The sequence below is a fragment of the Squalius cephalus genome, assembly GCF_949319135.1.
Source record: "Squalius cephalus genome assembly, chromosome: 15".
In the NCBI taxonomy this organism is placed as follows: Eukaryota; Metazoa; Chordata; class Actinopteri; order Cypriniformes; family Leuciscidae; genus Squalius; species Squalius cephalus.
The window spans coordinates 5899969-5916717 of record NC_137136.1 but is presented as its reverse complement, the minus strand read 5'-3'; the positions used below and the strand labels follow the sequence as shown (position 1 = coordinate 5916717).

The 16749-nt window shown below is 36.5% G+C and overlaps 1 protein-coding gene across 1 annotated transcript in view; it reads left to right on the top strand.

Annotated features, from left to right (window-relative positions):
* Window positions 1-16504, top strand: part of syngap1b (synaptic Ras GTPase activating protein 1b) — a 115733-nt gene extending 99229 nt beyond the window's left edge. Inside the window, 5 exon segments of the mRNA XM_079893710.1 lie at window positions 219-395; window positions 1987-2198; window positions 7057-7129; window positions 15054-15263; window positions 15265-16504. Of these exon segments, the coding sequence (XP_079749836.1) occupies window positions 219-395; window positions 1987-2198; window positions 7057-7129; window positions 15054-15263; window positions 15265-15336 (744 nt within the window). The 3' untranslated portion in view covers window positions 15337-16504.
* The last annotated feature ends 245 nt before the right edge of the window (window positions 16505-16749 follow it).

Genomic DNA, 16749 nt, shown 5'->3' with positions numbered 1-16749 from the left:
ATAAATTACATTTTAAAATATATTCAAGAAAACTTTTTTTTAATTGTAATAACATTTCATAGCATTACTGTTTTCAATGTATTTTTGATCAAATGAATGCACCCTTGGTGAGCATAAGAGACAAAAACATTCAAAATCTTACCAACCCCAAACTGTGTAAATATTGCAACCCAAATGCCTGTTTCCTTACTTACATGATGTTTTGCTCTTTTCCGCAGGGCTCGTCCCAATCTCCATCCACTCTCAACCCCACGACCCCAGCCTCTGAGCGAACCGTCGCCTGGGTGTCCAACATGCCTCATCTTTCTGCTGACATAGAGAGTTCCCGCATCGACAGAGAAGAATTCAAGCTAAAGGAGTATTCCAAGAGCATGGACGAGTCGCGTCTGGACAGGGTGTGTTTCTCTGTTTCTCAACCAGATACAGTCAAACCCAAAATTATTCAGACACCAGATATCATTTTTTATATTTTTTTACTAGTGGGTGCAGGACACTATAGTTCATTTATCTAAGTGAGGATAGCAAAATAAAGTAAACTGTGACATATTATACCCAAAGATTCTTCATACAGCGGACTGCCAGTAAAATGTATAGAAATTTGGGACCAAAAATGATTCAGACACTTGTTTTGTTTAAATGTTTTTCCTTTAATTGCTAATGCAACCTTTTTACACCACAGACTGAACAAAATTAAGCATTGTTTGGTAATTGGTTGACCTAAATTGGTATGATCTAATTGTGTACTTAACAGCTGACAGCTATTCAACCTAATTCATTTGTGAGACAGTCTAAACAAAACCAGTGAAATATCAACTGATTTGATAACTCTGAGTTCTTGTCATATTTTATTACCATTTTCTAAACTATAGCGAATAAACTGTGATAATGTGAGAAATGTTGAAGGTGTCTGAATATATTTTGGTTTGACTGTATATTAGTTATGTGCTTTGGGTTTATTTTAATTAAGCCAACAGATATTGCCATGCTAGACGGCTGTTGTGATGTGAATGTTGTGAGCTTTGAATTAGAATTACTTCAGAGTGTTTTCACACAGTTTGTTCTTGATTCCTCTACTCGTGCAAATGAACTCGTCTCCGTATACCAAATGTCCCAAGACACTCAGTTGACTGAGCGCAGTTGTGTCTCAGCACACAAGTGTCAAGGAAATGCATATCATGTCTTTCACCTTGGCAACAGATGGTGCCTGATTTATGCATTATTTAAATATAAAATGAGAATGAACAGCCTTTTGCTCTAAACAGACTACAGGAGAGAGCAGCATGGGCTTTCAATCAGGACGTCCTGACTGTTCTTTACCCTCTGTTCCCCCGTCTGGATGTTCGTGTAGAGGTGACACGCAACCTCTTTTCATTGCTTCTCGGTGTGCCTATTAAAGGACAGTTTCATCTTCAAAATCTGCCATTAAATCCTGTTATGAATCAGCACTTTCTCATTCCCATGTGGTTTGCAAGGAGAATTTGTTCATTTGCATTGACTGTAGTTGCCCACCCAGGCAACATTTTCATGCATGAATGACACACTCCTTGCGGAAAAGCTGTAGGGAGCAAAATCGTGCTTCCGATTGAAGTTGCAAAATTTTGGCCAAAATCTGAAAGTTGCTCATTACTGGAAAAACCACACTGTTTTGAAAATGGCTGAGCTACAAAATTATAAAAACAGTCATTAATTACTAAACCTGATGTCATTCTAAACCTGCATGACTTTCTTTCTTCGCACAAAAGATGCATTTTTGCATCCTGCCCTGGATATCCTTCAGAAATGTACTTTTTTTTCCACTGAAGAAAGAAAGGATTTGGAACAGCATGAGAGTAAGTAAATGATGGCAGAATTTTCGTTTTTAGTTAGTCACTCGCCAACGCTGGACACTAGAAGTTGCTTAATTACCTTACTGTCTCAACGAAACGTCAAGAGGGTGACATCTGCTGTGATAACATGCCCGCTGTCCTCATCTCTTGTCTGGTGCAGGTGCGTGAATACGAGGAGGAGATCAACTCTTTGAAGGATCGTCTGATGATGTCACACCGTAAGCTGGAGGAGTACGAGAGGAGGCTGTTAACTCAGGAGCAGCAGACCAATAAAATCCTGCTGCAGTATCAGAGCCGACTGGACGACAGCGAGAGGAGACTGAGACAGCAGCAGATGGAGAAAGACAACCAAATTAAAGGAATTATTGACAGGTAATATGAAAAAAAAAAGAGGCTGGAGAAACAGCAGTGGTCACGTGATCACACTCGCTGTGCGCTACGCTGTGCACTTCCTTCTAAGCTCAGTTGACGATGACCCCTTATGTCAGGGTTCACCAATCTCGGTCCTGGAGGGCCGCTGTCCTGCAGAATTTAGCTCCAACCAGCTCCAACACACCTGTTTGAAAGTTTCTAGTATGCCTAGTGAGACCTTGATTAGCTGGTTCAGGTGTGTTTAATTGGGGTTGGAGCTAAACTCTGCAGGACAGCGGCCCTCCAGGACCGAGATTGGTGAACCCTGCCTTATGTAATTCTATATAGAAATAGTGGCCCCAAAAAGTATTTAAGCCAAACTTAAAAATGTCTGAATGTCATTGCATTAGATAACAAAATATCAAAATGTCAAATCAACATAATTGACATAATTTAAAAGAAATATAGCTCACTTTTCATGCAAAGCACTTCCCAAAAAGAAGTGAGAAAACATTATTTACACTTTCATTCAAAAGTTTGGGCTTAGTAAGATTTACTAATGTTTTTGAAAGAAGTCTCTTAATGCTCACTAATGTTGTATTTATTTGATTAAAATAGATTTTATTAATATATATTAAAATACAATTTATTTCTGCGATGAAATGTTGTTGAGCATCATTATTCCAGTCTTCAGTGTCACATGATCCCTCAGAAATCAATCTAATATGCTGATTTGCTGCTCAGGAAACATTTATTATTATTACAAATGTTGGCGAAGTATTATTATCGATGTAGAAAACAGTTGTGCTGCTTCATATGTTTTGTAGAACTCATGATACATTTTTTTTCAGGATTCCTTGATCAATAGAAAGTTCAAAAGAACAGGATTTATTTGAAATAGAAATCTTTTATAACATTATAAAAGTCTTTACTGTCACTTTTGATCAGTTTAATGCATCCTTATTGAATAAAAGTATTCATTTCTTTAAAAAAAAAGAAAATCTTACTGACCCCAAACTTTTGAATGGTAGTGTAATCTGTTCAAAATGAAGACAGATTTATGTATTTATTTATTTATTTTAAGAAAGTGAAGTTCTTTGATATTTAGTTTGACATTCAAGAATTTCTTTCTTGAAAAACATGCTTTTTAGGGTCACTGTATATATGTTTTATACATTTTATAAGGGGTTTTCTATCTAGAGCGTCTGCCATTTCTATACAGTATAGTAGCTTAACCACATCTTTACTCTTGGACTTCTCAGTCTTGTAATTGCCGTGATGTGTATCATCACAAAGCTGCTTTTTAATTGATGAACTGGGTTTATTTCCTTCCTGTTGTTATTTTTGTTTCATTTCATCTTTTTTATTACCCTGTTATTTGGATTCGTTGCGGCTTTGTGAATCTACAGAGACACATCTGCCAATATTTTGCTTCTCTCTTAAGAAATGACTTCACCCCAGCCATTGGTTGATGAAATGATGTAACTTCCTGTAATGCAGCATTTACTGCATATTTTGTGTCACAGAGTATATTGCTATTTCAATCCAATTCTAGGAATGAAGACATGGAGTGAAGACACTCAGATGGGGAAGGGAGACCAGGGTTCTTTCTCCCAAAAGGGCATACAAATATAAATCATCGTCTCTTCCTTCCTTGGCGTGTATTAGTGCAATACCTTTATGGAATGATCTCCAAAAATCATCATAATCATAACTGATCATAACAAGATGTGTTTGTAATTGAGGCAGTCGTATGTGTGCAGTATTGTTAATGTATTTGTCATTTTAAGCGCTGCCGTCCGAGGAAACAAGTTTGACATGGACAAAGTGTCATAAATTGTGCTTAAGCTGAAAAGAAATTGCTTTATGAATTGCTAATGTTTAAAGCACTTATTCAGAAAGAAAAATCGCTGTTTTCTAAAGCTCTTACAAGGATCATTCATCCATTAATAGAAATACTGTGGTTATTCATTCATCCCTCATGTCGTTGCGAACCTGTATACTGTCGTTAACTTTTCAATGGAACACAAAAGGAGATTTTTTTTTATCTACACACATCTTTCACACACAAGCACCAAAAAGGACAAAAACACCATAAAAGCAACCATCAACTTTTGTGTTCAGCTGAAAAAAGACAGTCATACGGGTTTAAGAACGAGATGAGGGTGTGTAAATGATGATGACATTTTCATTCATTAGGGTGATTTGATCCTTTAATGAGGGTAAAAACTGCATAGCTGCAATAATAAAGTATTTAGACAAGCCTTTATTTGGCTTCTGCTTATTTGTCTTGAGACAGAAATGGTGCAGGGGATTTTTCTTCCAAATAACCATCATTAATTGTAGCAAAGCATCTTGAAAATACACAGAATCACTTCCTGATCGACCTGCACATGTTCTCTGCTGCACTTCTCTCTTCACTGTGTTCTATAACATACTGTGATGAAAGTGATCATCAAAATAGATCATATTTCAGATGTTCATGTTTTCCATATCTTTATGTGCTATCACGAGAACAGCGATCACTTGTGTCAACCACTCCTCATCACATTTGGATTTCAGTTGTTCAGGTTTCAGTGTTTTGATCATTCATTTTGAAATATGCAATAAAAGCAGATATTTCCAAGCTTCAGAAAGAGGCTTGTGTTTGCTTATATTCAAACAAAAGCCTCATATATGATTCCTAATATTCAAACTCATGACTTAATTCTCACAAAACCTGTTCCAGGTCATGTTTCAGTCTATAACCAATAGATAATTGTGTTTGTATATCATTGCACTGCCTTAAATTTATGCTGCTTTTAATTTATTTATTTATATAGTCATAATGCAAAATACAAAATAAGTTTAATTCTCTTTATGCAAATTATAATCTTTTTTATTCTTTTGTTTTAATGGTGAAAATTTGATTTCACCCTCATAGATAAATATTAACACAGTTTGGTGAGTGTGCTTTGGTATTATGTTCAATGTAAAATAGCAAGAAGATACAGTATAACATATTAAACATGAGGTAAGTGAGTTGTCATGCTTATGAATATCTTATTTTGTGTGGTGCTGTTTGTGAAATAAACATAGAGATATTAATTATAGAGCAGGAAACATAAAGAGTTAGTTCATTTAGGACTGAAATGAATTTTTAGAAAATCTCTTTTGTAATGTGATGTTGATATAAATAATCATTTTGACTGAAATAAGCCTTTTCCATTGTTAGACTTTCATATATTAAATTGATGTATAAAAATGAGTGTATTAAATAATCTAATACTGTTAGAAAAGAATAACAGACATTGCTTCCCTATAAATTCTTTTGAAAGCAGAAACATAGAGCATAGAATCATATATATTCTGTATACGAGATGATATATATTCATAACTCTTGTAGCCAAACTGTGTGCAATAAATATACCTTGATAACTGTAGCGATGAAAAATAGCACAATGAAGGTTTATTAATGATTCCCTCTCGTGACCCTTCTGACCTCTGCTTGTGAAATGTGTCTGACCCCATGACCTTTTGTCTGATCTTTGTTAATAAACAATCACATTGTTGAATATAAAACAGGCTTGAGCATATCTTTAATAAATTGGATGCTTCTGTCTTTTTAAGAAATCTTGAAGCACTAAATTTTTTTTTTTTTTTTTTTTTTTTTTACTTTTGCATTTGAATTTTGTACAAGCAATATAATATATGTACATTTATAAATGTAATAAAATATCCAATCATACTGTTTTAAACCTAAACTGTGGAATTCATTATTTATTAGAATAAATGCTAAAGACTAGAATAAGTTAAGGCCCGTTCACACCAAGACAGATAACTGTAACAATAACTATATTACCGTCCACACCAATGCACGATATCACTCTGTTTATTAAAGCACGTGCTGCAGTTTTGTCGTCTGTCGCTTTAAATGCTCGAGCTCTTTTAGCAGGATGGATTCTGATTGGTTGTCAATGTCTTTATCGTTCATCCACTTAAAAAAATCTTTCTGAAAGTGATTCCAACGCTGTGCCGTTATCGTTATAGGCTAGTTGTGGTGCAGACTCTGCTATTCTTTTATATTTAGAATGATTTTTAAAACTATCTTTATAGTTATCATCCTTGGTGTGAACAGGCCCTTTTCTGCAATGAATTAATGTATCTTTCATGATTATTTCATATCAGTTTACATCAAAACAATGTCCAATCTGTCCCCTAAACTGGCACAATGATACCTATCCAATGAAACTTCTCATATTTGACCCAGATGCATCTTATTAACATGTACTGTCATGTACTCGTGTCGTCTTGTCAACATAAATCAAACCAAACATCATTCCTTAGAAAGCCGTCATTCACTTGATAATCGCACCACTATCCTGCCCATTAAAGTGCTTCGTTTGGCTGCCACTTGTTCCTAAAAACAGCATCTGATGTGATATCCCGAGAGGAAATGTTCACGTGGAGATATGAGAACATCCCTGTTTTTGTGTGTGAAACCGAACGTCGCTTTGATGCGCGCTGGCGGCCACTTCAATGGCGTGTAATTTCTGAAATAAGCTGCCAGTAAGAGCGGCAGCCGTCGTTAGAAGCCATACAACGTGGCCCAATTTCATTTATCAGCTCACTTATTCCCATGGGATGATGGAAATATATCATCATGATATAATATGGTTGATTTTTTTTCAACAGTATGCTTTCCAGATTGGACCAAAAGCCATTTCAAAGCAAACTAATTCTATTTATCCCCCAATTAAAGCATGTCGACCTGATATGTGTGGCAGATGAACACTTATTGTTGATTGTCTGATATCAATAATGTCTGTGTGCTTTGGAACTAATAATGTCTCCCTCTTTCACTCTTTCTTTCTCCCTCGCTTTCTTGTTTTCCATGAAGACTCATGGCTGTGGAAGACGAGCTGAGGGTAGGGGTGGTGCCTGAGCAAAAACCCAGGATATTCGCAGACCAGGTCTGTCTTCTTATTCTTTTTCTCTGTGAATATCTCCTGGACCGTTCTGTCCGTTGTTTGCGTGTCTGTCCCTCTACGTCCACGCTGGAATGTGTCTTTGCTTGTTCGCTCTGCCTGTCTGAACGCTTTACAGGACTGCCGTATTATATTCAGTAGGTCAGCACTTACAGACCTCAGATTTGATCCACTTGAGGAAGAGCAGCACTGAAGGAAACATCCTGATGCTAAACGCTGGACTTTAGGAAGGAATGCTTTACTGATCAGATGTTGATCTTTTTCTAAGCTCAGGACACTTAGCCCCTGTTTCAAAGACAGGGCTTGGATTAAGCCAGGATTAGGCCTTAGTTCAATTAATCTTAGAAAAAAACACATTACTGGTGTGTATCTTGAGACAAAACAATTGCAATGACATATTTGAAGATATTTAGTGCAAGTTGCTTTCAGTTAAAACTTGTGATGAGACTTAAGCCTTGTCTGTGAAACTGGGGCAAAAGTATCAACCTTTCCTTGATCTTATTATTTTTTTTATTTTTTTTTTATCTATGGATACTGTAGCTTTGTGCAAAAAATAATAATAATGTCATAAACCCCAAATTTTAAACATTTAACCACCCATGACTGTCTTATATAACTACATTACCGTTCAAAAGTCTCTTCTGCTCACCAAGGCTGCATTTATTTGATCAAAAACAAAGTAAAAACAGTAAAATTGTGAAATATTATTACAATTTTAAATAATTATTTTCTATTTAAATGTACTGTGATCAAAGCTAAATTTTTCAGCATCATTACTCCAGTCTTCAGTGTCACATGATCCTTCAGAAATCATTCTAATATGAATATTTCTTATTATCATCAATGTTGAAAACAGTTTGCTTAACAGCTGCTTAATATTTTTGTTGAAATCGTGATATTGTTCTTTCAGAATTATTTCATGAATAGAAAGTTCAAAAGAACAGCGTTTATTTGAAATGGAAATCTTTTGTAGCATTAGAAATGTCTTTACTGTCACTTTTGATCAGTTTAATGCATATTTGCAGAATAAAAGTATTCATTTATTTAAGACAATCTTACTGACCACAAACTTTTGAACTGTAGTTTACATTAAAAAGGGGATTTCAGGGAGAGAAAAATATAATAATACAAATATTCAAGACATTACCCCCTGAATAGAGTTCTTTATTGTTTCATTTAAGTAATAATTATTAAGATGGTTCATCTAAATTACAAAGAAGAAAAGACAAGAAACCAATGAGACATTGTTATCACACCAAAAGAATATAAAGCTATAAATTAATGTAGTATATCAGATCACTTGCTCTTGATGATACATGTTTGAGTTCATACTGAGATCTCTTCGATTTGAATATCTATTTATTTTGATATCTTGACAAATCTGAGCACAAGTTTGAGACAAGGCTGAGATCTCCTCTGAAACTCTCTTTTGATCATTGGGGTCTTATGAGAAACATTTTGCTCTCCATTTAATCTTATTTTAAGGTATTATAGAAATGTTTCCAATGAGATAGAACCAAAAGTACGTTTTGCATAATTATTGAATTTTTGTAGCATTATTTGCTCAGTGTTGCCTTACCTCGAGTGGAGAAATGTTTAGTTAAGCATTAGCACCTCCAGTAGGGATGTCAAATGCTTCATGTTTCTTTCCATGTGTCATCCCTCGCTTCTTTTTTATGCTTTGATTTCTCATAAATGGTGCATCGCTGTACTCTATGTTACAACAAACACCAAATTCTCAGCAGTTCCAGTCTGTGCACACACGTCACTCGACTTCTCTGATCCAGAGCTCCAGCTGTCTTTAAATCAACTTCCAATGTGACTTTGAAAAGAAGAAAATCAATAATCCTGTTTCTGATGAGATAAGATAAAACGAGGGAGTTGAGTATGAGCTGCACGTATAACTCAGGGATCAGGGAAACAGCTGAGTGGACAGAACCTCAGACGAAAGTTCAGCACAGTCAGCATAGATTCTCCTGAAGAATACAATTAGAGTGTGAAAGAAAGCATCTATTAGATGAAGCTCAGGTGGACGTTTGGAAGAGATGCAACTGCAGGGTTCCAGAAGAAAACATCCTTTTAACATTCATTTAACATGTTTTAATGTTTAAATCACCCAGATGTGGTTGGTTAAAAAGAGTCTGCAGATTAGCTACATCTGGGCCTTATAACATCCTTTAAACTGATGATTAGGAAATCTGCATGAAACGTAAGTTGCAATAGTCTTTTCTTCCCTATGATGATGTATATCCAAGTGAAGCTGCTTCTCAAACACTGGGAATTGATTGGTTGTGGTTTGCTATTGGTCGATCTCATGTGAGTGACAGGTTGTCCCGCCCTCGCGCCAGTAAACACATCATCAGAGAAGAGAAGAGATTTGGCTGAGAGAGGGAGGGCAGTTATTTTGATTAAAGAAGTGATTTCAAGGTCATATGAATAAAAAAAAAAAAAAATTCACGGATAAAGAATGTATGATAAAAACTGCAATATTCCATAAATAAAGCAAGAATTGCTGATTTTGATGTCATGGTGACTTAAATATCAATTAATTTATAATAATAATGAATTTAATATCATTCATTTTCTTAATATTAGGTCAAAAGTTATTTTTAAAGTTACAATTAATTGTTTCTAATCACTTGATAATAAACAATTGTAATAAAATAGCTTCCTTTTTTAAATTATTATAAAAACTCTTCCAAAGCCACTCTGATTTCAGCAAGAGAGAAGTTTGTGTTTGTAAAGTGCCCTGGTTTTGTCCCGTAGTTTTTAATGATGCGTCTCTGTCAGTTCTGTGTTTGCTCATGTGCTTGGCAGACGTTCACACGCTGTGTTTGTTTCTGTTCGGCTGTTTTTCCCCCCTCCACTTTTATTATGTCAGGTGCATTGAGCCAGTAGCATGTACCTGTTCGCAAATGATTAGGATTTTAAGAGCTGAGGAATAATTCTGTGGAATTTTGTAGAGAAGAGTTTTATTTTGTTTATCCTGTAGCTGCATGTTGGCTGCAAAATAATAAAGATGACCAACGTGGCATTTAGAGCTTTGTTTGCCTTTTACTTTGTGGTGAGCTGAGGTATGTATGTGTAATTTGGTGGACATTTAAATGTTTGTCTGGGAATTTGTGTGTGTTTTTGTGTGCGTGTGTGCGTATGTCCACATGCATGCCGATCCCGTCTCACGGACACACACTCCCTTTGCCTGCTGTGCACAGGCCCACACCCTCACATACACACCTCTCTGTCCTCTCCTGTGTGTTGATGAGATACGGTGATTTCTCTTAGGGGAGGCGGCAGTCCATCCTAGTGCAGCCCCGCCTTGCACCCGTCCCACTGCGAATGCAAAGGTAATGAATCACCTGACTGTGACCCGCCCACTCCACCTCTGTCTCCTCCCACATCCACCGTATGTACACTGGACTTGTCCACACACATACTGTACACACACACACACACACACACACACACACACACTACACCTCGCCTGCACAGAGTCATATGCACCTCTACTTTCTTTATTCTAGAGTTAATTATACTAGAATAAATGTTGGCTTGACAAAATCTGAAAAAAGCCATAATTGTATGTAAGCCTTATGTAGTTGAGGAGTTTGAAAAGAGATTTGATGATTAAAAGTTGAGTCTTGTGATAGATAGATAGATAGATAGATAGATAGATAGATAGATAGATAGATAGATAGATAGATAGATAGATAGATAGATAGATAGATAGATAGATAGAAGATAGACAGACAGACAGACAGACAGACAGACAGGCAGATAGACAGATAGATAGATAGATAGATAGATAGATAGATAGATAGATAGATAGATAGATAGATAGATAGATACACAGACAGATGTATGGATAGATAGATAGAAAAATGTATTAATAGACAGATAGATAGATAGATAGATAGATAGATAGATAGATAGATAGATAGATAGATAGATAGATAGATAGATAGATAGAAAAACAGACAGATGTATTGATCCTGTATAGATAGATCCTGAAAAAAACAGTACTGTTAACTGCATTATTCCTACCAAAAATAAGAAATTGCATTACAATTAGTTTAATGGAAATGAATGCATCAGCTAGTTTTTATTACTTTTGCATACTGCAGAAAAAACAAAAACATTAAAACTACGCCAGACTGATGAATGTAATGACATCATTTGGATACAAGTGCATTGTCAAATGCTGACTATCCTGAAAATAATTTTTGCTACCATTCATAGATTCCTAGAGATGCTGTCATTTTTAGGAGCTTGTTTGTTTGTTTTGCAGGAGGTTTCACCTCACATCCATACAAAATGCCACAATTTCAGCATAATCTGACATAAAATAGAGGTGAGCAGGGCATATGGCTCAGTGCAAGGCGAAGGACTTCTTGTCATCATGTCCATTCTATCTACATCATCACCATTGCACTTTGAAACAGATGATGATGATTTCTGGGAAATCTCCGTATCTTTCTCCGTGCCGCCCTGACAGGAGTCAGGGGTGGGTTATCAGCGTGCATGAGAACCCGGATGAGTGTGAATGTGTGTAGGTGTTCATGCTTCTGTTGCGGTGTTTAGAGCGCTTCTGGTGGTTTACAGTAGAAGTATTTGTGTAGACATTTGTGCATTAAGTGGTGTAGTTTGTTGCATAGAAATGTATTGTTCATGGTTGCATTAATAACTCATTTTTTACACAATTTCTTTTGGGTAAATTAAGACATGCAACGTTCATGTGAAGTAAAAGGCTGGATGAAAGTGAAGGGTGAATGTATTTGATGATTTAGTTTGCTTTAGATGATGTTTTAAAGGTTTCTACGTGTGATTGCATCAAAAGAGCTGTAGAAACACATCAGAACGTATTAACCCTTTCTTTTGAACCTAAATTACCTGACAGACCAATTCAACCAGGACTTCGATTTGACCACCTAAAGAAAAGCAATGGTTCCAGACAAAAGTGACCGTCGTATGAGTTTCAGTTCTGACAGAGATGCACCCTTTACTCCTGTTGTCGTCATCACTTGTCTTTGTTTAGTGTTGCAGCTAGTTCCAAACCTCCGTTCCCCAACACTAATTCCATATTCATTCTCAAATACTAGGTTCTGATTGAGAAGAGAAAGAAATTGCACCATAACGGAGTCAGACTGACTTATGTTAGCAAAGCTAGCCACTTCGCTAATGTAACAGTCTGGAACCAAAGCAAATTCCTTGGTGTTAAAAACATAGAACCTATTAAAGTTGAGCCATTCACTTATAATTCTTGTAAAAATGAAGTCAAATACAAATACCAGGTGAGTATATTTAGAATGGTAAAGCATATTATCACCAAATGTTGTTGTCATGTTGTTTTGTTGAGTTTCTCATGCATTAGCCTCAGCTTTAACTTTAGGTTGATTTAACTCCAATGTTTCCACCCCAATCCAGATTTCACTGAAAAGGACTGAACTTGATGAAAAACACACTGAGCATGATTTAGATATAAAATGAGCTGAGGCTGCTTTTGGCACTGCACTGCGCCTCTGTAGGTAAGATTAGAGGATAAGAGCAAAATAAAAATGGTGTCTCCACTATATGAGAATCTTAGCCCAGCTACACATAACAAAAAAATCTGAAAGTCAAACTATCCCTTTTTTTTTGTTTGTGTGTGGCAGAAATGGGCTTGAGGTTGTTTTCACGCTTTTTGTGCAGAGCGGACCCAAGTTCAATATAATTTAACCAGCAATGATAATATACTAGCTATGAAACTATTGCGGGCCCAATGTAAATATAGAATTTTTAAAAAAGTGTTAAAAACAGAATACTATATCTGACCTGTAATATATTAGCCAAAGTGTTATATAAATATTTGAGTATTTGAGTATACTGATAGATAGAGAATTTAGAAAATCTGATATATCATTTTAGCATGACTCTTTCTGCAAGTTACATAGTTACGCCAGTAGGTGGCGACAAGTGACTGTTTTCTGTGTTATGAGTGATTCACTGAATCTTTCTCTACCAATTCGATCAAAAACACATATTCATTTATGCACAAAGCAAGTAAGCTATTTATGAGGGAGTCATTGAATCATTCACTCAAACGATTCATTCAAAAACACGAATTCATTCAGGTATGAAACCAGGGCTGCATTTAAGTCCACTTTTTTATGCCCTTCCCTTGCTAACATTGCACAAGTGCCCACTGCTGGTGAAACCTTGCAATGGGTTTAAATGAAACGCCCTAAGCCCTTGATCACTTGTGGATAAATTAAGTGCGAGTTTCTGTTGTGACGTCACAATTTTGTTGCATTGTGGTCTATGAATCTGCCTGAAGTGTACACGCTCCCTCGGTTAAAATCGAGGGGTCGAGGTTCTGTCGAAATTAACTTCCCTCGTTCACTTTACAAAGTTGAATGCATTTCAAAATGGCGGCGTGTAGTTTGCAATAGGTTGTATCCGAAGCGCACACTTCCCTACTACATAGTAGGCGAAATTCAGTATGTGTCAAAAGTAGTATGTCCGAATTCACAGTACTCATAAAAGAGTGAGCAAAAAGTACCCGGATGACCTACTACTTCTGGCGAGATTCTGAAGTGTGCATACGATGGACAATTGTACAGTTGGAACCAACCGAACTCGGGTTCAAACCAAGTGTGGAAACTCCCTGAAATTCTAAATAGTGGATTTGACACTGTTTTGTAAATCAAAAGTAAATTTTGATATAAAATATCAAAATTGTATAATCATGCAATATAATACAAATATAAACTACTTTCTATAAAATATTTATAAGATAGTAAATGGATTGAAAATTTGTTCCCTAGAGTCATTTGAGCTTGCATAACACTGTCAGGCACATCTTCACAAGGCAGACTGTCACAACAGTCCAGATATGCTTGTGATAGCAGAACAAAAAGCACCTACATTCCACATAAATATTCATTCTCACTTCCTGTTCTTTTCAGTTGATCACACTTTTGCATCAGTTGCATGCTCAGTATAAGTCTATTGTACTGCACTCAGACACTGGAGTGAGTGCAGTGGTAGGGGTCATATCATGAGTCATCAATTTTTCTGATCTTTGAGGTCAAATAAATGTAAACTTTGGGACGTGACATTGCCACTTTATATATAACTGGTAATCTATTTTTATGCTTCCATGAGAAGAATTGAATGATCCAACATATATTTTTGGACCAAAATCAAAAAACAAAAAAAAAATCGATTAATCATGATTAATCACATGTAACATAAAAGTTTGTGTTTATATAATATGTGTGTGTGTGTACACACGTATATGTATGCATATATATATATATATCTGTGTATATATACACAGACACGCACGCACACACACATCAAGATTAATCGATTTGACGGCTCTAAAAAATATGTGTTATGACCCCTTTAATGCAAAATTGATAATAAATAAATAAGTTTCTCTTCTTACTTAAAATCACATTTTGGGTATATTTACCCCAAAAAATCCAATATTGAATCGTTCAGTGTCACTGACAACCACTCTGGTCTTCTGCAGTGCAACCTCACAAGAGCACAAGTGTATCAACAGCATTTGTAATTCCCTCCTCATCCCTCTCTCTTCCTCTTTTTTTGTGTCTATCCCTCTTTCCCTGAGCGTTTCTATGGAAATTTTTCATTCCTCTGCTGTACAACTCATGCTCCTGTTTTATTCCTCCTTTACTGCTCTTCCAATCCCTCATCACCTCAAATCTCTCTTTCTCTCTGTGACCTCTATTTCCTTTGATCTTCCTGTTCTGCATTTCCCTATCGATCAACTTGCCATGGGAACTCCTTTGCATTCCATTTGCCTTTTTTTTTGTGTGTGTGTGGAATCTTCATCCTTCCATCCCTCTTCCTCCGCCTGCTCTCTTTCTTCTCCTCCCTTTTCCTCTCTCTCTCTCTGTCTTGCTAGGAAAAGCAGCTTTCCGCCTTGGGTTCAGCAGACCCCGGTGTGAGTTTTGGAGGAGAAATGACCAGCACTCCTGGCTTTGTTGGAGTCTCCCACTCGGACAAATCCTCCACCCGATCCCCCCTGAATGGAATCTTGTCCTTCCCGTTAGCCCCCCCTCCTCGTTCTCTTCCTCACGCACAACTCCGGCCAAACGGAGAGCTCCCCGGCAACTGAAAAATCAGCAACAGCATCAAGGGCAAGTTTGGAGGGGGAGCAGGTCAATTACAACGTTGACCATATCTGAGAACATTTTTAGGAATTCCGAAGAAAAAGTCACATCTTTTGTCATCCGCATTATAAGGATGTTTTTTTTTTTTGTACATTAGACTGAGGACAAATGGGAGGCGGGACATTACTTGCACCATCCAAAACAAAAGGGCTCTCCATTGGATCCGATATGTTATTCCGACATCACTTTTTCTTTGGATCAAAGTTAAAAGCCCCTTGCACGTACAGTACCTCTGCCACCACGTCATCCAAACCACTGGAAAGTGCTTGGTTCAGTTTCCAAGTTTTTGACTGAGCTCCCTCATATTGCGTTTAAAAAAAATCCCAAGAACGTTGGAAAAACAAACGAATACGTATGTTTCGAAGTGTATAGAGATCGAAATTTGACCCACGAACATGCATCAGCTTTGTCTTGGGGATTTTGTCTTGTCATCTGCCTTCCCTAGTGCCTTTCTGTATCTCTAGACAGGGTTTTCAAACGAACACAAGAATAAGGATGGCAGAATTACAGAAATGGTTGTGCAAACTCCTCTCTCTTCTCGAGATTGCTCATTTAGGAGAGATTGATGTGTTCTTCTGCCGCAATGTAATGCTGAAAATGTCAAGTTTGGGAATCCGACCATGGCTCGGGTTTTTGTGGACAATGTCTGGAAAGTGCTTGTGGTCTTTGAATTGCCTCACTAGACTGAACTTGTGCAATGTTTTCTCTTCTCAATCTCAGAACCTATGTGTATTTAACTGGTGCTATGGATTCACAAAGCATTGCTCTGTGTTACATCACCACCTCTCATTCTGTCATCGTCCTAACCGTTCATATACAGTATGTCTTCGTCCTCCCATTCATCTCCTTACAGGCCAATTTTGATTTCTTTCAGTGTGTGTGTGTGTGTGTGTGTGTGTGTGTGTGTGCAGCGTGAGGTGATCTCTGTCAGGTCAAAAAACCTTTTGTCTTTTTTCTTAAAACAAAATGCTAGGCCAGAATGCAGTTTTGGTCATAAGGCATTTTTTTATACTGATGCGTTTTCCTCAAAATGGCATGATGCGAAGAGAGTTGATATTTCAAATAAGCAGAACTTTGTGTGTGTGTTTTTTTTGTTTGTCTTAAAAGACATTTTAAACTCAACATGAAAGGCAACTTGAAAGCAACCAATTTTTAATCTATTATGTGACACGTTTTTGAGTATAAAATAGATAAATTTGAACTTTTAGGAATTGATGGGTATAATGGATTTTGGTGGCTGAAAATTTAATTTACATGGATTTGTGATTTTTTTAAGAGGTGGTGCATGTTATATTTTGTTAAAAGATTATGAAAACAACCCTGTTTTTAATATAGAATACCATGCACCAAATCATCATAAAAAAATAAGATCAAGAATGTGCATTGAAAAAGTAAACAGGGACTTGCACCAAATAATCATTTACATTT